Source organism: Ursus americanus, chromosome 2 (assembly GCF_024610735.1).
Source record: "Ursus americanus isolate L20-20 chromosome 2, mUrsAme1.1.p, whole genome shotgun sequence".
NCBI classification, from domain to species: domain Eukaryota; kingdom Metazoa; phylum Chordata; class Mammalia; order Carnivora; family Ursidae; genus Ursus; species Ursus americanus.
Genome location: NC_142128.1, coordinates 100,906,170 through 100,933,895, shown reverse-complemented (window position 1 = coordinate 100,933,895; position 27,726 = coordinate 100,906,170). Strand labels below are relative to the sequence as shown.

At 61.8% G+C, this 27,726-nt stretch overlaps 2 protein-coding genes across 15 annotated transcripts in view; one reads left to right on the top strand and one right to left on the bottom strand.

The window, feature by feature from the left end:
* Positions 1–4,114, top strand: part of CDC42BPA (CDC42 binding protein kinase alpha) — a 310,508-nt gene extending 306,394 nt beyond the window's left edge. For all 13 annotated transcript variants that reach the window (XM_045796507.2, XM_087859422.1, XM_045796498.2 and 10 more), the window contains one exon: positions 243–4,114. In XM_045796507.2, coding sequence (XP_045652463.1) covers positions 243–374 — 132 coding nt within the window. In that variant the 3' untranslated portion in view covers positions 375–4,114. The remainder of the gene's footprint in view (positions 1–242) is intronic.
* Positions 4,115–5,431: 1,317 nt separating this feature from the next.
* The window catches only part of COQ8A (coenzyme Q8A), a 44,127-nt gene continuing 21,832 nt past the window's right edge, over positions 5,432–27,726 (bottom strand). For both annotated transcript variants that reach the window (XM_087859454.1, XM_045796531.2), the window contains exons 2-15: positions 24,076–24,261; positions 21,101–21,487; positions 20,765–20,831; positions 13,100–13,174; positions 10,106–10,228; positions 8,815–8,900; positions 8,508–8,648; positions 8,048–8,129; positions 7,865–7,958; positions 7,560–7,701; positions 7,250–7,357; positions 7,084–7,149; positions 6,776–6,862; positions 5,432–6,255 (exon numbers count right to left, since the gene is read on the bottom strand). In XM_087859454.1, the coding sequence (XP_087715580.1) occupies positions 5,962–6,255; positions 6,776–6,862; positions 7,084–7,149; positions 7,250–7,357; positions 7,560–7,701; positions 7,865–7,958; positions 8,048–8,129; positions 8,508–8,648; positions 8,815–8,900; positions 10,106–10,228; positions 13,100–13,174; positions 20,765–20,831; positions 21,101–21,487; positions 24,076–24,252 (1,929 nt within the window). In that variant the 5' untranslated portion in view covers positions 24,253–24,261 and the 3' untranslated portion in view covers positions 5,432–5,961. The remainder of the gene's footprint in view (positions 6,256–6,775; positions 6,863–7,083; positions 7,150–7,249; positions 7,358–7,559; positions 7,702–7,864; positions 7,959–8,047; positions 8,130–8,507; positions 8,649–8,814; positions 8,901–10,105; positions 10,229–13,099; positions 13,175–20,764; positions 20,832–21,100; positions 21,488–24,075; positions 24,262–27,726) is intronic.

Below are 27,726 nucleotides of genomic sequence, written 5' to 3'. Positions count from 1 at the left end.
GATGTTGTAACAGCCTTTGTGTGACACGGACCCACACTTCTAAAGGCCTGCAGAAAGGATTTGAACTTTTGCCCTATTCTGCGCCCTTTATTGGCCTCAGAAAAGGGGTTTCATTACTGACAGTAGACCAGTCACCCCCCCCCCCCCCCGCTTACTTGCTCGGGGTGGCCGCGGTCACCTGTGGGGGGCCGCGCCCCTCCTGCGCCTCTGCCTCTCACTAACGTCCTTTCGGGGCCCCGCAGGACTCGGATTCCCCGAGGCACTCCACAGCTTCCAACAGCTCCAACCTGAGCAGCCCGCCCAGCCCGGTGTCCCCCCGGAAGACCAAGAGCCTCTCCTTGGAGAGCACGGACCGCGGGAGCTGGGACCCGTGAGCGGCTCCGGCGCTCGCAGCGGACGCCAGAGCAGCTTCTCCCTCTCGGCCCCTCCACTGCCGTCTCCGCGTCCATCCCCCGCCCCTGCCGGGAAGGCCCAGGGCCCACGGCAGGAGCAGGGTGGGGGCTCGGGGACTCGGACGATCGCACTTGCAGCCCCCCGCCCCCCGCGCCCCCTCGACTTAACAGCAGCAGCCATCAAGGCAGACTTCCATGAGCAGCTTCACTGAATATCGATTCCATTTCACACACTTAGAGTTGCTTCCCACCATCGTGTCCCCCTCCCCGAAGGTAGCTCGAGTAGACCTCGCAGACGTGCGTGGAAAGAACGGCAGGCGGACTGGTTTGCACGGCAGAGCCTCCGCGGCGCGGGCAGCGCCGGGTCCCCCAGCCAGCCCCCGCCCTCCTCCTGCGCCCACAGCCAATGTCGACCTGATCGTTGCCAGTAAATCCTTATTCACTAAAACAGTGCATATTTTACTACAATACAGAGTTTAAATAAGTACACAATGTAGAGGTTAAATACTGAATGTATATAGTAAAAAGCATCTTGTATTCAGCAAAAGATGGATTCCTATATAAGAGAGAGATCATTTAATTTAAAGAAATGTGTTGTTTCTCGTCTGTTTTCCAGCTAAATAATTTAAAAGGTAGGAAGGCCTCAAGCTGACATTCTAGACCTTAGTAGAAGCAGAGCGAGAAGGGTCAGAGTTCCCTCTCTGGTCACGGCCGCGGTCCCCGGAAGAGCTGCAGGAAAACATTCCGAAACCCGGTCCGGCCGCTCTGGGCTGCGGCCCGAGCACCTGACCAAACCCTGGACGCCTCTTCAGTGACAGCGTCAACAGGCAAATTTACTTCCAGGTCTTTCGCTAGTGGTAGGATTCAAACCACACTCTGCAGCTTTTATTGTATTTTGGTATTTTCTGCAGATGAATGTAGAAATGCGGTCTCGTCACCTCCTGAGCCCTTCCACTGAAAGCACGCAAGGGATGTCATGGCTTCTGAAGGTCCCTAAAAAGGTTCCTAGACGTGCGTTCCTCCTGGGCTAACCCCGTTCCTTCCTGCGTTGCCAGGACGCGTCCTTGGCTGGGCCCCCTCAGAGAAGCCCGAGAGTTTAATTACCAAATAATAGAAAACCTCAAATGCAAGGACTTGAACAGCCTTAACCAAATACTCTTTCCCGCCCCTGGTGGAAACAAGTGTGGGACCCACCAGGCAGGGGGCCTGGCGGCGCTCCTGCTGTTCCCGCCGCTGCCGGGAAGCGTGTGCACAACCCGGAGGGCTGGAGTCCTTCACAGTTAGTTCCCCAGTTAAGCACATGAGCAGAGAAAGAGAAATAAAAATATCTCATGGAAGTCAAGATAATCTGGCTCTCTTCCTTTCTATCTAAATTTCCCTGAGCCCTAGCAACGAGAGTTCCTCCTTTCTCTCAGCTTCGGTGAGCGTGGAGCCTTAGTCGCAGTGTCCGAGCGCCGTGTCCCCCGGGGCGCCTGCTTCTCAGCGGAGCTGGGACCGTGTCCGGTTGCTGCTGCTCTGAGAAGGCGCCCGAGGCTCTGTGAGGGGAGAGGTGACCCACGGGGGCCGCCTGCTCGTCCTCTCTCCATCTTTCTGCTTCGGGGAAGAGGTGCCGTGTGAGATGCTCTTGAACGTCCGGATGCCCGGGATCAGACCTTGAGTTTGGTCCCTGCCCTGTGACCCGGCAGCCCCGTCCGCAAGTTCGGCACTTCCCCCCGAGGGGACGGAAGCCACCCGCCAGTGGCCGCTGCCTGTCCTCCTGACCTCCCTGGCCCCTCGCCTCTCCCCTCCCTGGCTCCCCGGCCGTGAGTCACGGGACTCCGCACTAAGCCATTCATTGCAGCTTCGACAACTGCGTGTGAATTTGTGTTGCCTGTAGGTGCTTCTCTTTTAAAGGATGCTTTAGGATCCAAGTGTCACCCTACCTGAGGTCCGGCAGCACTGCAGGGAGTCACGGCAGCAAGAGAGCCCCCGAAGGTGGGAATGATGTGGTCCCTGCCCGCCCCCCAGCACTTTGTGCTCGGTGCCCAGCAGTCTGGAGTCGCGTAGAGCACACCCAGACAGGACCGACCCTGACGGCAGGAGTGTTGGGGAGAAACGCTGCCACGGGGAACAGTTGGGGGGAGCAGCTCTTCCTAAGATAACGATCCTTCTGGGCTTACCCCCCTCAGATGCGAAGCCGTTACCTACAGAAGTTCCTGAGAAGAATGATCTGAAAAGGCAGGGAATGGGTTCTAGGGAAACAGAAAACCTACTGATGGTTCAGAGGGATCAGGAGCAAAGGTCAGGGAGGAGGGAATGCTGCCCGAAGTCTTGCTCTCTTCTCTTGCAGGACCTTTTAAAATCACGTCTGGCAGCAGGCACACATTTCACAGTAGGAGGGACAGCTCAGTGAGGCATTTCTGGAATAGTCTGTATGTATTGGTATTTTGGTGCTATCTATGTCCAGCCAATTTGTCGTCTACCCTTGAATTCTAACTAATTTAATCTTGTGTGCTCTGGGTATATAAAAATTATATGCATATACATATATATATATATATATATATATATATATATATATTTCTTTTTGCCAAAAACAAAGCCTTCCTCCTCGTCAAATGCTCACTAAAGCAGATTTCACTTTTGTAGTTTTGGGCACACGCACGCACCCTTACGTCAGCGACGCACGCTCGTCCCCAGGAGCACGGTTGGAAGGTTCGGGGCTGGAGCTGGAAGGGCCCATCTGTTCAGTTTCCCATGCGGTTCTCACACCCAGGCTTCTGGGAAGAATCTGAAGTTGCTGTTATGTTTGCAGCAACAGTCTGTCATTCCTGGCTGGCTCCCAGCCTCTCTCTGCCTTCCGTATGGTTAGAGTCCTGTCATTCCGTTACCTAGTGGCCACATCGACTTCTGTGAAGGCCTGCTTGCGTTTCTGTGGACTCTCGGGTCTCCTCCAGAAGAACCAGAGAGGCTGCGGCCTCCCAGCCAAGCGGGCCGTGCAAGCCCTCCTCCCGGTGTCTGGACGGAGGGGCGCAGCCCGCAGCGGTCAGACAGGGAAGTAGTGGGGCCCGCCGCTCCCCCGGCTCTCTGGCCCGGCCCCTGAGTTAGTAGGTAAGCTGCATGACCGTTCGTTGCGCTCGTTAGCCCTCTTTCCTTGTTCTAATTATCACTCAAGTCCAGATTCTCTGCAGAGTCCGGCTGGGTAAGAGGGCTGGGCTTCCTCTGGAGCCTTCAGCCACCCAGCGCTGGCCACTAGGCCGGCCCTGCCCCCTTCCCAGGGAGTGCTACACACGAGGAGCCATGTCACTTACGGGGGCGACTGACGAGAACAAACCTGGAAACTTTATGAAAACAAAATGACCTGCCTTTTTGTTTGATAGTGGAATATCATTTATTTTATAAATTTTTTAGGGTTTTTTCTCATTGTAATATTGTACAGTTTTGCATGGCCTAGGTGTAATCATTTTTTTGTTTAGAATATGCTGACAAATGTGTGTACGGAAGGGAAAAAGATACTGCTTTGGCCTATTTCCTTTTGTTTGGTTTTATGCCCTCGATGTCTTAGGGAGGTTTCTAAGCGATTCTCTGCTACCAGACAACGGTGTGGATTCTTTTGCACAGAAATATTTAAGGTGGGATAGTCAAAATGTAACAAGACTCCTCACCAATATTTTATGTTGGTATCACTTAATATTAACCAGAATTTGATGTATTGCAATAAAACAGGGAGCTGTTAGACCTGACGGTCTTGTCTTTCTTTCCCTGATTGAAAGGTCTGAGCAGTGGAGGAAAGGTGACTGACTCTTCTCATCTTCCTAGATCCTGCTTCCTGCCGGTCCCCCTCCTCGTCCGGGCACCCGCCTTAGTCTGCAGAAGGACGCGGGATTAGTTTAACCAGGGACTTTTCCTAGTTCCGCCCGTAGCTCAGGTAAGGGTGGCATTCGTTCTCTTCCGGCTCGCACTTCCAGAACGCACGTCAGGCTGTGAGCGAGGCCAGGCCCTGCCCGAGGCTTCTGTGGCCCCCTCTGTGTGCACCTGTCCCACGGGGGACCCTTTGCGTGGCCAGACCCCACCTGTCACATCTGCACAGACCAGGTGGCCGGCTGGTTTTCTGTCTGCCGTTTGTGGGGCAGCGGCAGACGCTTCAGGCACATTCGTGCCTCTGCTCCTGTCCCTGACTTGGTTAGAACGGCCCATCCGGGGACGCGCAGCCAGCCCGCGGGCTCGTACAGAGGAAACCTGAAGCCGGCTGCGCCTAGTTACCCGCCCCCTCCCTGGTCCGTTTCACGCGCAGTTGACCTTCCCAGTTGGCGGGTGAGAGTGGGGCTCGGCCGGCTTTCCGTAAAAGGCCAGTGAAAGCTTCCGCTTTGTGCGCCCTGCGGCCACTGTCGTTGCCCCAAATGGCCCTAGCTCGGGTACGAATGAGCGTGGCTGTGTCCCCGGATGATGACTCCCACATGCACTCAGGTGGCCCGGTGTGGCCCTTGGGGAGCGGAGAGGGAGCGCGGGTCACGTGGCTGCCCTCGTTCCCGATGATCCTGACCCTCGTGGCCACATGGGCTCTGAGCCTGCCCGCCCTGAATGGCCCAAAAGGCGGTGCATAAACGCAGAACGTACGTAAAACATGCACAAAAACAGCCTTCAAGAGGGCGACAGCTCTGACGGGTTTGTAGCAGGCGGTGCCGGGCGCCAGAACCCCCCCATCCTGTCCTGGAGCGGTCTCGTCCTGCACCCCCTGCTGCACCTGTCAGGGGGCCCCACAGCAGTGCTCACAGGTGCCCACACCTAGGAATTCAGGTTGCCATGGGAAAAGCCACGGCGGAAGGTGTCTCTCAGCCGCAGTCTGTCCCCCCAAGATGCAGGCCAGCAGACCCTGCTGGCAGGGGGCTCTTCCATATGTGGGGTGCAGGGGGCACGCCACCACCCCCGCCCGGTGAATTCGAGCTGAGCATTCGGGTGCAGCTGGAGGCAGCCTGCGGTAGGACACGGACCTTGGGCTGGTCCCCATCAGCTTGGCGCCCATTACGAGTAGAAGAATTCACACCACGATGCTAAGAGGGTGGGTTTTTGTCTTTTTTAATATTGAAACAAATCAGACCATTACAAGAATTGTACAAAAATTAGCCTGTGGTGACCCCTTAGTTCTAACCGGTGACATCGGCACATTCATCTCCTTCCACAAAAGCCCCTGGGCCTGGAGGGGGGAAGGGGGGCCCCCACACCGACTTCTAGCACGGACTGCTCCCGCCCCCTCCACGCACGGGTCCAGAGTGCACAGCCCAGCCCAAGAGCAGACGGCGCCTCCCTGGTAAAATCACGTTTGCCGGCACCGCTCGGGACACAGGCTGGAGCAAAGGGCAGAAAACAAATCTCATTCTAGAAACACACAAGCCTCATCCTATACGTACGTTCAGTAAAATCCAAAAAGGCTCCGTATTTCTGGCGGCAGGGACCCCACGGCAGTCCTCTCCCCCTCGGGCTGGCGTTCACAGGGGGGGACGGCCATGTCCTCTCACTTCTCGCAGAGCATAAGCGCACGCTGAGCGCACGGAGAGCCGGCCCGGCTGCCACGTCCCGGGCCGGGGGGGGCTCACGCGGAGGGCCGTGCCTCCTGCTGCTTGCGGTAGTTGCTGTAGGCCTCCTCAAACATGGCCTTGCAGGGGAAGCGGGCCTTCAGCTTGGAGCAGATGAGGAAGGAGCCCCCCATCTTTCTGTGCAGGGAGTAGGTCTCCTCGGGGGGCGGGACGAGCCGGTGCTTCAGCATGACGGGAATCAGGTTGTGGATCTTCTCGGTGGTGCTCTGCGTGCCGAAGTCGAAGGGCTCCTCCGAGGCGAACGCCTCCCCCAGGATGAGGATGGCGTCCAGGTGGGCATCCTCCATGGCCTGGAGGGGAGTGGAGGGTGAGTGGGGCCGCGGCCTGGCCCGGAGTGCGCCTACCAGGCGGTGTTGAAGGGGAGGAGAGGCTCGGGGGCGCGTTTGCTGCCGAACGGGATTAAGGGTCGCTGGGGCCCAGGCACAGCACCGCGGCCGAAGCCTTACGGCCTGTGCACCCCTCCTGGGGTGTGGCCTGGACCCCTGACCTCCCCCCCCCCCGGGAAAGGGCTGCTTTCTAGGGGGCTTCTGGTGACAGTGCAGGGGACAGGAACACAGACCGGCGCCCCACACTTAAAGGGCTGCAGAGACGGCTCTGGGCCCCTGCCGGTCCCGAGGCTCCAATCACACCCTCATCCCGCCACACCCGGGGCTGTGACGGAGCAGGGGTGAAGCAGGGATGGAGCAGGCCAGAGGGCACTAACGCCTCTCACTTCAACTGTTTATTAATTCGAGGTTTGGGGAAAAACAGCCCACTGCCCACCCTCCCCACGCGGGGCTTGTGGAGCCCCAGAGGCCCTGGGGAGCTGACCTTGACCTCGTAGCCGGTGAGGAACTTCATTTCTATGGACTTCTTCAGCACCGCCTCCCTGTCCCTGTCGGCAGCGGCCCTGATGATCTGGGCAGACACCCAGGAGGGCCGTGAGCAGCAGGGGAGGAGGCGCTCCTGGGGCCCGGGGAGCCCCCAACAGCCTGCCCCCCGTCCCCTTCATTCCTTCCACACCCTGGCCTGTGAGCCCAACGGGCCTCGTCCTCACGCCGCTCACTGGGGGCGGAAGGCCAGCAGCCCCATCATCCTTCCCGCTCCCAGTCACCCCCGGCCCCCGGCCCCCAGCTGACCTGAATGTAGAGGTCCGTGAAGGATCGGTCATATTCCCGAGTTGCACCAAAATCCAGAAGAGCCACCTGGGAAGGAGCAATACTGGAGAGGTTCACCCTGGAAAAGCAGGGGGCCAAGACCCCCGAACGCAGAGACCCCTCTCCAGTGACGTTCCCAGGGGCTCACCTTGTGCAGCTGAGGGTCATAGAAGAAGTTGGACCAGTTGGGGTCCGTCTGCATGAAGTGGAACTCGAACAGCTCCCTCAGGCACAGGACCAGGATGTTGTAGCAGATCTGGGGGGCGGGGGGGTGCAGTCCCGGTCATGATGGCGCCAGGCCAAGTCTGGGGCCTGGGGAACCCCCTCCCGCCCTCCCCACAGCCCGCACAAGGACTCTCGACTCCAGGTGTCCCTGGCAGGGGAAGCACAACAGCCCTCTCTGTCCCCTTCGTCCCCACAAGCGGCACCCCAGGGCCCAAGGCCACGGTCAGACACACCTCGTTCCGGATCTCCTGGCTCAGCCCCTCAGCCTGGTCCAGGGGGAAGCCGGACACCAGCTCTGTGGTCAGCACGTGGGGGCTGCACAGCTCGTCCACGATCTCGGGCACATAGAAGAAGGGGTGGTCCTTCAGCAGCTCCCTGGCGGGAGGTTGGGGGGGTCACACACCCTGGCCCCAGAGCCTCCCACCCTCACCCCAGGGACAAGACTCGGCCACCACCGCCGCCCTCAGAGCCGCGGGGGCCTTCACCCCCCGCCGGGGGCTGCCTCGAGCGGCCCTGGTCTCCCCGGCGGGAGCCGCACCTGAACTTCCGGGCGCAGGCGGCCTCCCGCTGGTAGTCACACTCCAGGGCCAGCTCCCGCCTCAACACATCGATCAGGTGCTCGGGGAACAGGCCTGCGCCAGGGAGGAGGGCGTCAGCGGGAGCTGCCGGTCCCCGGAGCCCGTCCCGCACGCCTGCCCCTGCCCCGCGGCCAGTGTCAGACCTTCGGGAAGCATGTTGCTCATGTTCAGCACGGCCATGAGGTTGTTGACGTCACTGTTGATGCTCTGAGCCACGCCGGGGTACTGCGGGGGGAGCAGAAGGGGCGCGGGCAGGCAGGGCCGGGCCCTGCGAGGGAGCCCCGCTCGCCCAGCCCAGTACCGCCCAGACCCCATACCTCAGGCCAGGGACAGATGTGACCCTATGACGCTGCCAGGACCCCCCAGGTCCCCTCCCAACTTTGTTCTCCACCACCTGCCCCCCACCCCGTCCGCGGCAGTCAGCCCCTCCCCCAGCAGACACCCTGGCCCAGCCCTGCCCAGACCAAGCTCGCAGGGACGCTGTTCTACCTGCACTCACTCAGCAGGTACTTGCCAGCACCCATGCTGAGCCCTGGAGAGGGGGCGCGGGGGGTGGAGGGGGTGCACGGGGGCGGGGGGCGGACGCACACACCGAGTGCCTACCTGGATCTTCATGGCCACCTCGCGGCCGCCCTTCATGCGAGCCAGATGCACCTGCCCGATGGAGGCAGCCGCAAAGGGCCGCTCCTCAAAGTACTCCAGCTTGTCCCGCCAGCCGGGGCCCAGGTCATTGTTGAGCGTTTTCTGGCGGCAGAGGCCAAGCAGGGGCCATGAGCACAGCCTGAGCCCGGGACACCCTGAGAAGCACCCCCAGGCTGCCCCGTCCCATGGACTGCAGCTGCTGCCCCTCAAAGCAGGGGGGCCCAGAGGACCCAGACACCCCCCTCCCCCCCAGGCCCCGCCTGCTCACCGTCATCTGCTTCAGCGGCATGAAGTCCGCGCTCTGCCTCACCCGCTCGAAGATCTTGGCCAGGTGGGGGTTGATGAAAGCATCATCTGGAAGGTACCAGAAATCAGAGAGCAGAGGCTAAGCCCTCAGAGGGCGGGTGCACGGGTCAGGAGCAGAGCAGCCCCCGGGGCCATGGACGAAGCTCCAGGGAGGACCCAGGGCCATGGGCCGGGCTGTGTACACTCCCAGGGCACCACGGCCAACAGGCAAGGCCAGAGACAGCCTGTCCAGGGGCGCAGGGGGCGTCCGTGCAGCCCACGGGCCCTGGCGTGGGGCGGCAGGTGTGTGGCTTGCAAACTCACCCAGTGACCCGAGAAGGTGCATTTCTGAGAAAACACAGGCAAAGCTTTTTAAGATTATAAAAGAAATTTCAGAAATAAAATGGAGTAAGATCTCAAGAACACCTGGAATCTGACCACCTACAGGGAACCTCCCTTTTCTCCCTTCTGCCCCCCTTCCTATTGCGTCTCGGAGCCATGGTCGCACCGCACGAGGCTTCCCGCGCCGTCAGCGTTGGGAACTGCTCTGCCACGCGCCGTGGGCAGCACCGTGACATCCCGCACACAAGCCCGGCATGCCACGTCTTTGGCCCCTGCTATTCGCTCCGGGCTGGGTCTGTGTGTCCAGGCCACAGGGGACGCTTCAAGGACACGCCTCCCGTGCAGAGGCTGGCGTGCATGTCTGACACTGTCCTGGTGACAAGTCCCCACACACGGGGGTCCTGGGCGCGGGGTTGGCGCAAGGGCTGCAGGGCTGCAGACGCACCCCGCCTGCCCCGGGGATTAACTCCATCCCAGGCCCTCCGTGAGCCCAGCTGCGTGGCCAGGAGTGGACTCATCTTCGAACCCCCCTCCCTGCAGGAACTAGGCCTCCTGGGCACCCCCACCGCAGCCCCGCTCCTGGGCCACAAGGGCCGGCCTGTTGCTGGGCCGCCGCGCGTCCCGGCCTTCCCTGCTGGGCCTGTGCGCCCCGTGTCCCCAGCGTCCTGCCGCAGCAGGCCTGCGACCTGCCCCACCAGCACCCTCCGACCCCCCTCACATGGCAGCAGGGGGCCTCTCCCCAACTTGGGAGGAGTCAGGGCCACTAGAGAGGCCAAAACACCCACAAGGAAGCAAGAGAAATGACATCAGGCTCCTACCTATGCTGGTTTTAAACCTCTTGGCTGGTCAAGCAAGAGGAGCCGGACATCCCCCAGGTCCCCTCCCGAGTGGGGCCAGAGCACGGAACCCCCGCGACCCCCGCTCCCACTCACCCTGGATGCTGAGCATCTGGCCCAGCTTGAGCGCCGCCCCGCGCACCTTGCACAGCGTGCGTACGATGCGCTCCGCGTTCGCCTCTGACAGGAACGGGCTGGAATCCAGCACGGCCTTCTTCCCTGCGGGCAGGAGCCAGGTCAGCACGTGCCCACGGGGCCCCCTGCCCCCGCCCCAGCCCCACGGCGGGAGGACGATGAGGCCAGGGAGCCTGAGTGCACCCCAGCCCACCGCCCCCCGAGTTCCACGCCTCATAAAAACAGGGACAATACAGAAGTTCGGGGTGCGGGGCATTTTCAAGTGCAGCGTGAAGAAATGCAGCACAGAGCTCCAGCCCCCTGAGTGCCCCTAAACCAGCCACGCAGCTTGAACTCCACGCCACACACCCACCACCGACACTGTGGAAGGCCCTGCAGGGCCACCCAGATCTCCCAGGACTGACTCCGGCACACGCCCCACGCACACATGGACACACGTGGAGCCCCCCGCCCTTGCATCTGTCCCTGGGGCCTGATGGGTGCACCACGGAAGGCCACGGTCAGCCGCACATAGGGGGCAGGCACCAGGAGGGAGGGACCCATGTGTGGACTCCATCACTGTCCCTCCCATCATGTATGGGACAAAGATCCCCTGTACCTCCTGAGGTCACTACAAGGCAAGCTGGCTGCAGGAGGGGGCCACCCTGTAGGGAGGGGGGCACAGGGTCAAGGACAGCACTCAGCGGGCTTCTGCCTGCCTCTCCCCTCTGCCCACGGAGGGCCTCCCAAGGTGCAGTAACCGCAGATGACCTTTGTCCAATACGACCAGGGGTGGTAGGCTGCAGGGGGAGAACGCGGGGGGCCTGCTACTACATGGCCACAGGATGTCAGGTCCCGCTCTGGCAACTGTCCCCTCGCACCAACCCCAGCACAGCCCGGCCCCAGTCCTGAACCCGCCCTGGTCGGGAGGTGGGGACGGGTCAGAGCCCAGCTCTGGCTCCTCGCCTACTCGGGGCGCTGCCACTGCCTACCGCCCCGCCCCCAGCTCCTCCAGCCCTGGGACACTGGCTTTCCCTGCAAGCCTGGTTAGATCTGTCCCCCTGGCTGTCCCCACAGTGCCTGGCCCTGTCCTTAGCCCACATCACCATGGGCCTGGCCCAGCACTCAGAATGGGGGAGCCACGTCCTCCAAGAAGGAACAGGCCAGGCAGCTAGCAGGCCGCTGCACTCTGCCCCAGGGGCTGAGTCCAGCCTGGCCTCTGACAGATTGGGGGAGGGGGGACATAGGGACTAAGCCCTGGGGCCATTCGGTTTGTAGATGAGAAGCCCCCAAAGAGCACTCACGGACCTGCTGCCCCCTCCCCCCAGGGCAGCTGCACACGGCTGGACCCACCCCGGGAGCTGGGCCCCTTCATCAGCCCCTGGCCCTGAGCCAGAGATGAGGGAAGGGGGGGCCCCTCTATGAGCACTCCGCCCCCCCCAGCCCCTGGGTCCCAGTGGCAAGGCGGGGAGGCGGAGGGAGGCTGGGGAGGAGGCAGACCTGTGCTCCCTGCACGCACATAGCCCTGGGCTGCCGCAGTGCTCCCAAGATTTGGGGTCCCGGGCCTCTCAGGCATTCCAGGCAGAGGGCCGTGTTCATGGCGGGTTCTGAGAGCGGCCTGGGGGCGCTGGGCCATGGTGGGCGGGCCCCTCACGCAGGAGAGGCTCTGCTGGGGCCAATCGGACCAGGCCGTGGGTTCCAGAGCCCACTCAGAGCTGGAACGCAGCCTCGGGGCTGCCCAGGCCACCCCAACCCTGGCTCTCAGGCCGTGGTCCCTAGGCCCCTTGACCCCCAGCCAGGGTCACCACTTCCCTGACGAAGGTCACTAGCCATAACCTTGGAACCAGTCCTGCCTCTTCTCTGCTTGGCCAAGGCGGCCAGAGAGCAGTCAGTTTCTGGGGGGTGGGAGGGTGGGGTACCCGGAGATCACAGGCTTCTCGGTCCAGAAAAAGCCAGGCTTCATTTCCCAAAGTGTCTCACCACCTACACTAAAAACACCCTCGCGAAACCCTGTTTTCTGGCCCCTTGCAAGACCACTCGATGTGCCCAGGGCGCCCCGTTCTCAGGGCCTGTGGGCACGGGCCACTGCCCTCTCTCCACAAGGCCCCTCGTCCCCACAGGAGGGTCTTGCACGTGAAGAGGGGCGGTCCAGGTGAGGCAGGCCCCCCTCGGAGCCCCCAGCTGGGGCTTTGGGGGTCACAGCGCAACAGCACAGTGGGATGTCCCTGGGGATCCCCCCAGAGAGAAGGAGGGGGCCCCTGATGCTCCCTCAATGGGCCAAGCGGCACCCAGCCCAGATCTTCATATGCCTTTGGAGAAACCCACCGAGCAGAAGGCCCCCCCGGCACTGTTCTCAGCAGCCCCCAGGACCCAGGGAAGGAAAAGCCCCCTACGTCCCCCAGGCTGCCACGCCCGGGCACCTCCAGCTGCCCCCTGACCCCGCGTCCCAGCACCGTGAGCACCACAGAATTCAGAGCAGCCAGTCTGCCGAACCTTCTCCATGGAGTCCCGCCCTGACCTGGCCACCCAGACTGGGGGGGGGGGGGGGGGGGCTGACGGTTGTGACCTGACCTCACGGACCCTGGGAGGCAGGGGACAGAGGAGTTGTGGTGCTCACCTCGGAGACGGAGGGCCTGGGGCGAGAGAAGGGGGCACCAAGGGCCCTGAGGGGTCTGGTCCAGCAGCAAGGACACCCCTCGCCCACCGCTCTGTGGGGAGCCCTGCGCCCCCACAGCCCCGCATAGCAAGGCAGACACAGGTCCAAAAGCGAGGTTCCAATCAGAAGCAGGCGGCGTGCCGGCCACCGAGCAGCCAGGAGGGGCTGGGCGGGCCAGGGGAGAGCAGCCTTCGGGCCGGAGACGACTCGGGGTACATTTGTTTACGTGGAACGCAGGGCAGGAGGCGCCCCTGGAGGCCCGCACTCCAGGAACACGGGGGCTGGGGCCGAGGGGCCCCCCGTCCCAGGGCGCAGCTCACCTGAAGGGTCCTCTGGGCGGAGGCTCTTCTTGGCTACCTCGGCCAGCGCCCCAAAGCCTAGACCCACGGCCAGACCTGCACAGAAGAGGAGAAGGGGCGCTGGTGCGGGGCCTGCCCACCACCCCTCCATACGGGAGGTGCAGAGCGGGTCACCCGCCGCCGCTCCCCAGGGACCCTCGCTGACAGTCCAGATGTTCTGCAAAGGGGGGGAGGAGGTAGACACGTGCTGCTTTCAGAGACTTGGCGCCGCCCGTGGAAAAGCCCTCCCAACCCCCCCCCCGGCCCCCAGCCCCCTTGCTCGCAGGGCGCGAAGGCCCTAAGAAGGCGCACGAGTGGGACGCGGTTTCCCAGCAGGAACAGAACACGGACCAGCCGTGGTCGTGGGCCGAGGACATCCTGACCACATGGGGCACCCCCTGGAACTCAGCCACCCGCTCCAGCGCGAAGAGCTCCAACTCTAGAATTCTCGGACGCCGCTGCCGCCAGAAGGAAAGGCGTCAGCGCTGTGACACAAAGCAGGCGCTGGTGGGAGGCAGAACGCTCTGCGAAGACAAAGGTCCGTGTCCCGGGTCCAAGCCATGGAGACTCACCACCACCAGGGCCTGGCAGGTACGGACAGGGGTCTGAGGACAACGGGGGCGGCAGACAATTTCTCATCGAAAAACTTCAAAATCAAAGTTCATCAAAACCTCTTTTGTCCAGAGGCCGAAAGTGCCCGATCCCAGCTGTCGGGAGAGCCACGGAGCCCAGCAGGTGCCACTAAGGCTACACAGAAAGCCCAGGGGCCCAGTCAGGACCTACTGCCTCTACTTCAGGCACGGTTCTCGCTGGCCTGGGGGCACCGTTAGCAGAGAGAGTGGGGGACAAGTGCGTGAACGCACCAGCCACAGAAGGGACAGCAGGGACCCATGGAAGACACCGAGGCCCATGGGGCCAGAAGGCGGGTGGCACAGCAGCCCTCACTCCCAGAGGCGTGAGCTCCCCCCAGACGAGCTGTTTAACGGGCAAGGAAACCGGCGTGTGCTTCTGTATTGTACCCATTTTGCACAATGATTACATGTTACTGTTATGAAAAATATTCTTGAATTTATTGAAAATTTTATAAACAAAAAATAATAGCCAACAAACAGAACAATAATTTTTAAAACCCAAAGAAGGTAACCCAACCTGACAACGTGTTTTTCCAACGCACCTTTGCCATCAGGCGAGGGGGCAGCGTGCGAGTCCCCAGCCGGGAGGGGCTCCGGCCCCAGAGGTAGTGGGGAGGACTCCGCAGCCCACCGAAAGTGACGGCTCACAGGGGGGCCAGGCAGCGCCCCGGCACTCGCTACAGATCGTCACTACTCTCACTCAACAGGGGGACAACAGTGCTGCCCAGAGAAAGTACAAGGCCAGCCGCGTGCAGGAGGGTAAATTTTCCAGTAGCCACAGTAAAAAAAAAAAGAAAAAAGCAAAAAGCAGCATGCTAAGTGAATGTGCATTTTGTGTTTTATTTAACGTGATACATCCAAAATACTGCCAACGCGCCCTGTGTGTAAAACTTATCAGAGGTATTTCACGGTTTTGGTTCGGTTTTGTACTGAGTCTCCGAAATCCCTGAGCGTGGCCCGGTTTGGCCCCGCAACGCCCCAAGCGCTCAGCACACGGCGTGGCACAGGCAGGAAAGGCCGAGCTCGGGGCGCCCCAGAGACGCCAGACGCCGGGAAGGGCCCTCGGGGCGCACCCAGGCCACCTGGGTGCCGGGCCTGTTTCCGCGTGGACCAGCTCCGGAGGGCACCGGGCGCGGAGCTGAGAGCAGCCACGCCGCTTAAACATTAACTCCCGCTGCCCGCCCAGCACGGTGCCTGCCTTGGCGAAGGAAACCATAACAAGGTTGACCTGCAAACCACAGTGACCTTCACCAAGCTCTCCCTGCAGCCGGACTCTTCTCTGCCTGCATCAAGTCCAAAGACAAGCCTGGCCACCGCTAGCAGAGGCGGCCCGCAGCTCCCCTGCCCATCATCCCCCTCAGAAGCTCTGTCGCACCCTTCCCTGGCCATTTCTAGGCCACCAGGCAGGGCTGAAGCTCTCCAACGGCAAGGACCTGCCATTAGATCACCAAACGAACATTCCACAAAGACAGTCTTATTAGTCTCCTTCCGTGGCCTGCGAGCTCCCCCGGGAGCCGGAGGTGCTGCCAGCTGGGGGGCTCCCCACTGCGGCCAGCTCCACCGCCCTGACCTTGGCCCCAGGAGCTCCTGCGCTAGTGAACCAGGAATAAACCGGCCCTCCCCAGTGAGCGAGCTTCCAGCCCTTCTCAGAGCCTTGTTGAGAGGGAGGCACCAGGCCCGGCCAGGCTCTTCCTTCTCCCAGAACCAGGTGGTACCCAAAGGCCTCCGCTCAGACTCCCGGAGGCCTGGTGGGGACGTCCGGAGCCCGGCTTGCTCACTTCGCGTGCAACCCGTGCCCTTCGGCCCCACCTCAGTCCCCCCAGCGCTCAGGATGGCGCCCCCCCCCATGCCGGGATCCACCATGGGCCCAGCCTGCCAGCAAGGCCTGCCAGACAACCAGCCACAGAGCCGGCTCTGCAGCCCTGGGGCGGCCTGGCCTCCGTCCTGGCCTCCGTCCTGGCCTGCGAGGAGGTGCCGGCCCCTGCCAGGAGGCTGCCGGCCTTTCTCTCAGAGACAGAAATGCAGGGGAAGCAGCAGCGTTCTCCCCAGAGACCGCAGCGCCCTGGGCCAGCTTCCCAGGCCCCCAGCCCCGGCCCCTCCTCCCTGTGGTGCCCCTGGAGGTCATTGGAGCCAAACAAGGCCGCCCTGGAGCAGCCCCTGGACTTCAGCCCACACGGGCCACAGAGGCTGAGAAAAGGAAAAACAAAACACCTGCCAGCAAATGGCACCGTTGGGAAAGACGCTTGGCGAAAGGTGCCCCGACTGGGAAGAAGCTGTACCCACCAGAAACCTCGGGTCTGTTTACGGAGCAAGGCTCGCGGGGGTTTCTGTGCAACAGCCGCAGGCCAGGAAATTTCTACGGACAACAGACCGTGTGCCAGGCACCGTTCTGGGCCCATGCTGTCGTAACACACTTTCTAAGCCAGAAGACACACGGATGGGGCAGGGGGCAAGGACAATGCCTTTGGGGCGAGGTGTTCCTGAGTCCCGGCCCCAGCAGGGACAGCATGGCCTAGGAGCAGGGGCAGCAGGAAGGAGGGGTATGGAGTGCCCTGGACAGCGTGTCCCCGGGCTGTCAGAAGCCAGCCCCCCCTTGCCCATCAGGGGACCCCGCTGCAGGCTCGGACTCGGCTCAGGTCCCTGCACAGTCACAAACAAGCACAGGGCCGTGGACAACTGGCCACAGAGGCCCTGCTTGTCCCCTGAACCCGACATCCCCGCGGCTGCCCTCGCCTCCCTCCCAGAGCTCCTCGGGGGGCAAAGTAGACTCGCGTGCCCTCGCAGAGCGCCTCCCGGAGCAGAAACCACGCGCCCACAGCCCCCGTCACCCCCCTGTGTGGGCATGCGGCGGGCACCAACTGCGAGACGAAAGCAAGAGTGCACCCCCGGGAATGCGGGTGTCAGCCCTGCATGCGGCCCGCCGGCCCCGGGACCCCCGATCTCTGCAGCCTCAATGACGATCACGTGCCCAATCAATAAATCTCGGGGGGGGGACGGGGAGCCTGACTTCAGACGAGTGACCCAGGCGCATGGAGCCAGGGGCCCGGCACACGGGGCTGCCACACGAGGCCCAAAGGCTCCCACCCCCCAGCAGGACCCCTGCCCCCGCCGCAGGTCTGTGGCTTCTCCCCTGCGGACGGCTCTGCTTGGCTCCTGGGCCTCCATCTGCACCCATGGCGCGTCGGTCACCAAACTCACTACTCAACCTCCGGTCCTTGATCCCACGTGCTGGGCACTTCTGCGTTATTAAAAGGTCAGAATAGGGGATGGGACTTCTTTCTGTTTCAAATGTTCTTGACAAAATTAAAAAATAACCAAACATGCCCAGGCAGCCAACGTCTGCTTGTGTACCACGGGGACGGGGTAGACACGAGCGTGCGGAGTGAGGGCATGATGACCCCACAGTCCACGCCGCTGCTGAGACTCCGTGTCCCCGCGCGGGTCAGTATCCCGACTGCCACCGCCAACACCTCCACCCTCGCAACCCTATTTCCCAACAGAGAAGATGCCCTTCAGGGGCCTCCTCTCTTCCTCGATACATTTCTTTTTCACTCACTGTTTTCACGTCCGGAGTCCCGCAATGAGCAGCAGAAACCGGCGTGGACGAGTGGCATCACATTGTAACTGAAGCAGACGGAGAGGGTGACACGCAAGTCCCACAGTGCCCCTCCCCCTACCTCAAGTCAAGCCTTTTTTTTAAACAGGCTCCACACCCAACACGGGGCTCGAACCCACAGCCCCAAGATCGAGTCCACACTCCTCCAACTGAGCCGGCCGGGCGCCCCTCGTGAACTGTTTTTTTCAAGCAAAGCATTTTTCTGGAAATAAGGGTCCCTTAACTTTTCACCTTCTAAAAATACGAGGGTTCCCAAGGGTCCCTTCGCTCTACTCGTCACTCCTGGCCCAGTCCTGTCACATCTGTTCCCTAGATCAGGTTTCGCAAGCCGTTCCCTACATCGCCCTCCTCCTCCCTGCTTCTGCACGTCCTCTCCTCCCCGGCCTGGCGCCCTCCACACCCCCTCGCTCCTGCCTCCCTGGGGGGGGCTGCAGGCTCCTGGCAGAGGCCTGGGCTCCACAACCGTGAAGGAGCGGCACTCGGCTCCTTCAGCAATCAGCCGCCTCTGCCGCCGGCCTCATCCACCAAGGTCTCCTCTCTGTCACCCTCCAGTCCTCCCTCGCGTCCCAGACATACAGGAGACGGGAAGACGAGTCCCCGAAGCACGAAGTGGAAAAGGGACGGAAGATACAGACAAGAGCACGGGAGACACGCAGAGGACTGTGGACACGTGACACATGGGACACGTGTCAAGGGCAAGAGAGAACAGGGTAGAAGCAGCACTGGAAAAAATGAGAACTTCCCAACGCTGATGAAAGACATCAAGCCACAGGTCAAAATACCCTCATCGAAGCCAACACAAGACCCCTATGGTCCAGGGCCACCCGACCAGGGGCCCGGGGCCACGGGCTCAGCCAATGACCCTGGACTCTTTGTCGACCCAGCCGTTTAAAGCAGGTGGTGGTCCCAGGGCGCCGGGGGAACCTTGTAAGTGACTCAACGTGCACACAGGGCTCAGCACGAGACAGACGGATGGGCCCAACGCGCCACGACATCATGTGGGAGGGAGGCTCCCAGGGGTGACGCAGGGTTTTTCCTCATCTCCTAACCCACTGAGAACTGTCCCGAGCCACAGGGCAGCAGACCCCCCCCATTCTGGGCCCACGGAATTTTATTTGCTCCCTTGGATAACCGCACCCTGGGCCCCACTCCCCCCAGGAGGCCAAGGGCACTATGTGCGAGTGACAGACCTCGTGCATCTCAACTCTTCCGTGATATATTGTGGTTTTGTGGTTTTGTGTACTTTAAACCTAAGGCTCTCCTTCCCACACGGGGTTCTCAGAGGCTCGGCAAGCTCCGTGGGCAGCTACTTGCTTTATCACCGGGTGGACAACCCTTCGGAGAGCAGAGCCTATGCAACACCTCATTTTTCCCCAAAAGAGGACACTAGGGCTGCAAAGCCGGCTCTTGAAAGCCCACCAGCCGCCGTGTTCCGCGGGGGACAGAGGTGCGAACTGCTGGAAGACAGGAGACTGGTCTGAACAGAAGAGTTGTTGCAGGAAGGCGAGGAGAGGGGAGGCTGCCTTGGGGAAGAGGGCAGAGGGGAAGCCAGGACGGGCTGAGGGTCGTCTCTATGTGTAATGGAGGATTCACATTCCAGACTTCTGATCACAGTGCCCGGGACTCCCTTTCTCCTACCACATCCATCCGGCACGGGATTGGGCTGGACCCACCATGCACAAGGGGGGGTGAGCGTGCGTTTAAAAACGCAGGGCTAAGGACAGGTTTCAGAACAATACCTCTGGACCCACCTCGCGCTGCCCAGGGATGGATGTCTGAGGCAAAGGCAACACGGAGCCAGAACAGCCCATTCTTCCCAGACCTGGCTGCTCCCTGCCGTCACCCTCCCCCGGAAGCCCTACTGGAGCTGCCAAGTGCTGGGCGGACGGCTCCAGGCCCAGAGCACCTGCTCCCCCGACCCCAACCGGGCGGCGCCTGGCCCGCGGGGAGCCCTGCACCGGGACTTACTGCGGCTGCCTGTCTGCCCCCCACACCTCCCCCTGTAACCTCTTCCCACTCCGCTCGTCTGCCTCGACCCCGGGGGCCTGGCCCCTGCCCCTCTCACCAGGAATTCATGGCATCCCATTAAATTCCATTTACCATCACAACCTTCTTTCTGACCACTTTTCCCAAACAGACCGTCTACTAGCCTCGCCTGCAAGGACCCCCCACGAGAGGATTACTCCAAACCCATCAGTCAAGCCAAGCCTCTGTGCCAAGCCCCCTCCACAGCAGCGGGAAGAAGGCTGGGGAGAAAGCCCACAGAGCGCGAAGGGACGGTTCCGGCCTCAAACTCGTCGGGGAGAGAAGCGGGCCTCCACGCACCACTTCGGTAATCAACGCCACCCAGCCAGCAGCCTCTGTGGGAGGCAGGGAACATGCCCGGGCTCCTGAGTAAGGACCCCCGGAGGCCGCCGGAGCTCCAATTCTCAAACTCGTCCCGGGAGTGGCGCCCCAGGCAGTTTCGATGTTCCCGGAGAAACTGGTAGAATACAAGCCCATGAAAGGAAATAAAGCCGTAACTCTGTCCTAAAACACAGATGGTACTTTAGGCCGGACTCTGGAGCAGCTAAGTAGCAGCAGATGCCAAATCTGAAAACAGCAATGAGGGAACAAAAGCTTCGAGAAAGTTCCATCCAATGAACGTAGCGGGCTCTGCATGTCAGGAAGACAGGCAGCTGTCACTCAGTGTCAGAGCCCACACGTGGGTCCAGGCTACAGGGGGCACAGAGCCGATCCCGAACGAGGAGCAGGATGGGGTCTCGGGGAGAAGTGGCTGCAGAGCATGGCGTGCATGACGGCCGGGATACGGGAGGGACACTTAGGTCACAGAAGCAGGTACCAAAATTAGCTTTCTGCTCAGCACAGGTGCGCTGGACACGGTATTACTCAAATCTCCAAAGAAAAGGACAGACAGAGCTCCCAACTGCACAGACTTTCCAACAACAACTCAAGGCCACAGCCCCCACTGACACCCCGCCGGCCTGTGGGGGTCCAGCCCGAGTCCCTGCAAGGCCAGTCAGGGGCAAAGATCATTCTGGGAGCTCAGCAGCCCTGCAAGGAACGTCGACTCACTGGCCCGTCCCGGCAGCGGGGCTCAGCCGCAGGAGTGGCAGCAGGAAGGGACGGCCGCTGCTGCAGACACGGTCCCGAGTGTGGCCGCTCTCACCCTGTGGGTGAGCGGAGGCAGACTGGCACCCAGTCACCGGATCATCCCCGGGGAGAAGGGTCAGGAGCGGCTCAGGCAGGCGCCGACAGTCTCCACGGGGCCCCTCTGGTCCCCACCATCTCCCACCTCCATGCAGGCCCTGCGGTGGCCCTGTGGTGGCCCAGCTCCGCTCGGCCGGGGCTGGCGGGCCAGGGCAGGTGAGGCGGCACGGGGACACACAGCCACCTTACCTCCGAAGTTGGCTAGCCGCCCAATCCGTGTAACTGGCACCTTCCGCTCCCGAGCGTGCTCGCTGAGCTAGAGGGAGCAAGGAAAGAGACCTCACGGAATCGGCGAACGGGGACGGGACCAGCCTGCAGGGGTTCATGCAGCCCCCCACAGCCCCACTCCACCCCCAAAGGTGGCCGCTCCGCCTGGCAGCCTACTGCACCAAGAGGAAGCCACCGTGTCCCCAAAAACTCCAGACCATGGGATCCAGAGAACGGCCCCAGAGGAGGGCCTCACACCAGCGCCACCGGGAGCGGCGGCCACCCCAGCCCCACGGCACCTGGCCCTCCAGGACGCACCATCTGCTTGTGGGGCTTGCTCTCGGGGCGAGCCTTGGCCTGCCGGGCCTTCTCAATGTCCTCCGTGGTGAGGCCCCCCACCGGGGGCTGGTCCTGGTGGAAGAACCTTTGCGGAAGGCCCGTGGCAGCGAGCGGGTGTCTGGGGTCTCCAAAGAGCCTCCTGGTGACCACGCCCAGAGGGGCGGCGGCCTGGCCCGAGAGCCCGGCTTCCCTAAAGGGTCCGCTGGCCACGTAGGCAGGAGCCGGGCCCTCGCTGCCAGGGTGATCCCAGGATGGAGGCGCTGACCGGTCAGGGGAGGAGGCCGCAGAGAAATCCGTGGGGGCCCCCGACTCTGTGTCCGGGTCATTGAAGCTCTCAGCGTAAGGCTCCCGGCGCTGCTCCTGACCCTGCGGGGAGAAGCCAGCATGAGAGGAGCAAGCGGCCCACCTGGAGCCCCTCCCTGTGTCCCCCCCCACCCCCTGCCCGGGACGCACACGCTCCACCAGGAGAGCGGCCCTCCGCCCGATCCGCAGGGGAGCACCTTCCCGGCCCCAAGCCAGGAGACCCAGGCTTGGCCCTCCTCCTCACACGCCCCACTCTGTGGTGCCGGGGAGGCCAGACTGTCGCCGAGCACCTGCTGGGCGCCCGGCCAGGCCCAGGGGAGTGACCGCCACACTCCAGCAAGTTGCTCGGCTGTAAATCAGGGCTTCTGGGAGGGAAGCGGGCCAGCAGACGGCTCGGAGAAGTAAAAGGGCAACGGGGTCCACCTGCCACACCAGGCCAGCACCTCGGCCCCGGCCGCTCCTCTAAGAGGCTCTCACAGGGGCTGGCCCGCTGGCTCTGGGAGTCGGGGGTACGGGGACAGGCCCGGAGGGAGGCGCTGCGCTTTCTCTGTAATGGTCACAGACTCAAAGTGCAGGCCCAGGTCTCTGCTGTGTTTGAACCCTGAGTGACCTTGAGCCAGTTCCTGCCCCCTCTCTGCCACCACATCTGTAGATAGAGCTATGTGGGCCCAGATGGGCCAGGGGAACGGCACCGCTCCCAAGGCCGCAGGGATGGGCTGGGGGCGCCCGGGGGCACACACGGGGCGCCTGGGACGCTGCAAACCAGCGGCAGCCCCACAGCCTCCCCACCGCAGCTTGGGGTCCGAGGAAGGACTTGTCCTCCAGGGGAAGGAAAGAGACTGGCCATCAGTGTCATTTCATCAAAGAGACACTGAGGCTGGGAGAACTGATAAAGGCCTGGCAGGCTGCCAGTCACAGAGCAGGGACCACTGGCCCTGCCGACACTTGGCTCCGCGCACAAGTGACCTGCACTTGGACTCGGTGGGTACGTTTCAGGTGCTGGGGACCCGGAGCCAAGGAGGCCAGGGGAGGAACTCCAGCCATGGCCTCCTGGCCCTGCGTGACCTCAGGGGCCTCAAACTCAGCGTCTGCTCAATGAGAAAGTGAATGAAGCCCTTGAAGGTCTGGAGGAAGAGGCATTTCTGGCTTACGTGGTCTCCGTCCCCTCGGATAGGAGGCGGCCCCAACGTTCTAAATTTCAGGGAAAGAACAGGAGCACACGGAGGCCCCTCACCCCACTCAGTGCCTCCTTCGAGGTGGGACCCGCACTCCCGCCTCCCTCCAAGGACCCTGCAGGAGATGCCGGGCCTGTCTCCCCGCTCGCCTCTCAGAAGGCCCCCCAGGCCTAGCACACTCTCACTTCCCGGTGTTTCACAGGCAGACACCCACCAGGAAGGGGATGGTTCCGTGTCAGGGGAGGCACCGCCTGGGACAGCTTGGGCTGCGAGACCCCAAGTGGGAGGACCGCCCAGACTTGGGTCCTGTCACTCAGAAGTCACAGACCAGTTTCCCCACCTGAGGAGGGGTGACGCCCAGGACAGCAGCCAGGCTGGGGGGGAGGGTGGATTCATGGGGTTGAGACTTCTACAAGTTGTCAAGGCATTTGTGTAGGGTGACAGAGACATGGTGTTGCCACCAAACCCTTAGGGAGCAGAAGGGGAGGGGCTAGGAACCCTAAAACCCTGACCAGAGGCCTGGAGGCGGTGATGGCCTCCTAGCTTGGAGGAGTGGGAGCGTCCTTGTCCAGAAGGTCAGCCGAGCCCAGGACAGAAGGCAGGAGGCAGCAGGGCACCTGCAGCTTGTGCCGGTGCCCCCTTCCCAACACCCTCGGGCTCCCAGAAACCGGGCAGGTGGCTCGCACGGGGACACCCAGGCGGACCGCAGTGGCAAACCCTACTGACAGCGCCTCTCTGCACTCACTTCAGACCCTCCCGCTTGACTTGAGGAGGAAAGCAGTGGCTCTGTGGCGGGGGGGGGGAGGGGGGGGCAGGGGGGGGGGCAGGGCAGGAGGGCGAGGGAGGCAGGCGGTGCTCCTGAGTCCCCGCAGAAACGAAGCCAGGAAGCGCGGCCCTGGCTCTGCTGGTACAGGACGGGCACACAGGGCCAGGGACAGCTCCACACTGCCGCGGGACGCCCAGAGCCACGCACACGATCAGCCTACACACCAGGCAGCTTCCGCCACTTTTGCACCAAATCGACCCGACAAAACCGCTAAGATAAATCAGATAAACGGGGAGAAGGCGCTGGTCGCCTGCAGACACCGTTTCAGTGAGGCAAACACAGGCTCCCTGCAGCAGCCTCCCTCCGAACAAACGTGGGTGTTGCTCTGTGACTGTTTTCATTTCCAAAACTAAAAAGGACTCTGTTGAGCACGTTCAGGAGAGGCCCAGGAATGGAGCTCGGGGCAGGTGGAGGGTGAGCAGGATGGGACCGGGCCGGCAGGGGTGCAGCCTGTGCCCTGGGGCCAGGGAACTGGGGTCTGGGCCACCGGTTCCTGGGAGCTGTCCCAGCTCCGTGAGGCTTCCTGAGCGACAACCTGAGTCCCAGGGCTACAGCCCCATGCCGCGACCCCACCACACCTGGAAGGCCAGCGGGTCTCTGAGCCAGCCCCTCCGGCCTCGCCTGCCGCCCCCTCCCGCCAGCCTCCTCACCTGCACCCTCCCCAAGACCAAGTCGATCTGCTCCGCAGCTGTGGACTGCAGGGTCCTGGCCACCACGAGGAGCTCCCCACCAAGGCCCAGGTGTTGCAGGTGGGTCTCCAGGGCCACCTGGGTCAGCTTGGCAAGGCCTTTGACCAGCATGATGGCGTCCCCCAGCATGGCAGCCATCCTGGAGCGCTGGAAGAGAGTGGGCCAGTTGGGGGGCGCGCCATGTGCACACGGAGCAGCTCCGCCCCGAGGTCTGGGCAGAGGCGTCAGGAGGTCTGCTGCTTCCACCGGACCCCCTCCAATCCAGGCTGACGGACAGAGGACAGCGAGGGAGGGCCAGCGCTCGAGGTCGGCCCTGGGTGACCCCCCACCCTGCCCTGCCCAGGCACGGAGCAGAACCAAAGGCTCCGTGGAGCCGGGGATGGGGGGCCCCGCAGCCGCCCCGTTGGGGGGGTGGGAGGGAAGTGATTTGCCCGCCGCCGTCTCCCAGCCACCAAGTGGCAGAAGCAGGACGTGAAGCCAGGCACCCTGATTCAGTTCAGTGCTCTTTCCCCTGAACCCAAACTAGGTTGGGGAGGGAGCGTCCACCCCGGAAGCACCTCCTTCTGGGGCCCAGGGCGCCCTGACCCCAACCCCTCAGGGCCTGCCCCTGGCCTGTGATAGATACCCACAGGCCCAGGGACGTGTGGAGTCCCCTCCCCACCCTCAAGCTCCACGGGTGGCCAGGCTGTGTGGTTTGCAAATGCGGTCCAGCGCCATCCATCTGGGAAATCCAAAGGGCATGAAAACCAAGAGCCACAGGACGGGGGACAGCCAGGGAAGCACTGGCGCGCCCTGTGGGTGGGACTCTCTCCTGCCGCTGGTTTTCCATGTGCACCCCTACTCTTCCCTCTACCCCGTCCCAGTGCATAAAACATGTTTCTTATGTCGGTCAGGGCCAAAGAGGCAGAGCGCCACCGTACCCAGCGCTGCCTCCCAGGGGAGCGTGTGCGGTCAGTCCCGCAAGTATTTCTTGCAGCCTACACGGAGCTGCATGCTGGGAGGGGCAAGACAGGGTCCCGGTGACATGCTGGGGCTGAAGAAAACCCACAGAAAGGAAAGGAGCAGGAGGGAACCCCCCCCCCCCGAGAAGCAGCCCGGGAGCACTCTGGCCGGGACAGGGAGGAGCTGGGACCCGCTACGAGGAGGGGCGAGGCCGTGGGGGGGGCCCAGGAAGGGCCAGGTACACCCTGGACACAGGGCCTGGGCCAGCAGGAGGGAGGCTGAGGGCCCACAGATGCCTGCAGACTCTGAATTCTCCTCACACGAGGGAAGGGAAGCACTGACTCTGAGGACTTTGACCACAGCTCCAGGGGCTTCTGAAGATGGCTGGCTGCCCCCCCCCCACCCGGCACAGGGGAGCAGCCCGGGTCACCCGGGAGTCCTGCAGGGACCCTGAGTTTGGGAAGCATGCAGCCACTTGTATTTACATGGAGAACAAAGGCACAGGAGCCTGGAGAATGGAGATGACCCGCGGTCACCTGCCCTCACCGCCACTGTCACAGACAGCAGCCACCAGGCCCCGGGCGCTCTCCACTCTCCATCTTTTGACCCCTTATGAACAACTTGGTGACATGGGTATCATTGCTCCTACTTCACAAAGGAGAAAATCAAAGCCAGAGCGGTTAACGATCCTGAACAGTGTCCTGAATGGTGGCCCTGGGGTCCGACCCCGGCCCTCCTCTGCTCTGTGCCCACCACACTGCCTCCCCAAACCCGCGGCCCACTGGCTCCAACACCCCCCCCCCCCCGCAGGACCAGGGCCCTGCTCAGGCATAGATGGGCTGCCCACACCCTCATCAAAGCCAAGGTCATTTCTGGAAGATCACTGTGCCCTTGAAAGAGACGAAGGGGAGGGACTAGCCGGGCCCATCACCTGCTACCATTTCACAGATCCTAGGCTCTGATCTGGGATCCTGCACTTTATGGCAATAAACAAGGGTGAGCCCCACAGTGGATTACACCCACTTCACAAGGACAATTTAGAAAATTTCCTGAGGAAAAAAATGCTAAAGAAATTGACCCAAGTTTTTTTTAATTCCTGCATTTGGGAGTTAAGAGTACCTATGGTCTCTTCCAGTATTTTCCTGACTTTTTTAGTTCACATATACTACTTTCAAAGTGGCAAATGGGTAAGTCATCTAAAAACAGTACACACTGAAAACTAACTAGCTATGGGGCGCCTGGATGGCTCAGTTATGCGTCCAACTCTTGGTTTCGGCTCAGGTCATGATCTCAGGATTGTGGGATCGAGCACGCTCAGCAGGGAGTCAGCTTGGGATTCTCTCTCTCCCCCACCCTGACCTTCGCCGCCCCCTTAAGAAGTAAATCTTAAAAAAAAAAGAAAACAACTAATTAATTATGCCTTTCTTCTGTGCTTACGGTTGTGTCCTCGTCCCCAGCGAAGTCGTGATGGGCACACATCTGACCCCAGCCGGCGGGCACCGGGGTGGGGAGGAGGGGGACTCAGGCCAGCGCTCTGCCAGGCAGGCACCATCCAGGTGGGAACAACATCACAGAGACCCCACCTGCCTGCGCGCTGTGCCTCAAATCAACAGATGCCACTCATCAACACTCAGTCGTCTGTGAGCGGAGCACACGGGACACCCAGGCCCGCCCCTGCTTTGACAAAATACTATTTATCTCCCACCGGCTGCTCTGCTCGCTTGGTACAAAGTCAGCCCTTCACACCCTAATCAACACCAGGTACTTTTTTTTTTTTTAACGAGCGGCAGCAGGAAGAGGAGAGACTGCCAGAAGGCACTACCTTTCCAGAACTTTTCTCGCCTTCTGGTTCTCAAAAAGTGGGTCTCACAGATCTGCGGCACCAGAGTCCCAATGGGACTCAGAATTCTGCTACCCTGAAATTTGCTGCAAAGCCCCTGCAGGAATGCACAAGAACCAGGCACTCAGCTACCCCAGGAGGTGTTTTCATCATGATCTTAATAAAAGCAAAAGCCGCCTGGGTGACCCAGTGAGTGAAGCATCTACCTTCGGCTCAGGTTATGATCCCAGGGTCCTGGGATAGAGCCCCACATTGAGCTCCACGCTGGGCATGGAGCCTGCTTGGGATTCCCTCTCCCTCTGCCCCTCCCGCCCCCACCCCACACGTCTGCTGGTGTGCGCACTGGGTCGCTCGCTCGCTCTCTAAAATAAACAAACTGTTTAAAAAAACAAAACCTTATCCGTACCAGGATTATCTGTACCAGGATTCATCGACAAGTACTGGAGCCCTCCGCCCACTGCACTCCATCCCGCTGGCCGCTGAGCGGTTTTCAGACCTCGCCCAGAAGTAACAGAGCGCCAAGCTCTCTTCCTACTTGGTAGGTGGGCCCCAGAAGGCCCCACTCCCCGAGGAGGGGACAGACATCTGAGCAAACAGATGGGGGGGCAGCACTCCTGTTTGGGGGTGCCTACTAGGGACTAGCACCAAAACAAAAAGGCATTCAGTGATCCACCACACATTCCAGAAAGCTCCTCCCGGTGCTCTGGGCTAGTCCCTGCAGGCCCCGGTGAACCTGCCCTTGGCCCCGGGGCGCCCACAGCTGTGCTGCCAAACAGACATTTCTACAGCGAGACAGACACCAGGGAGAGGGCCAGAGGCCAACAGAGGCT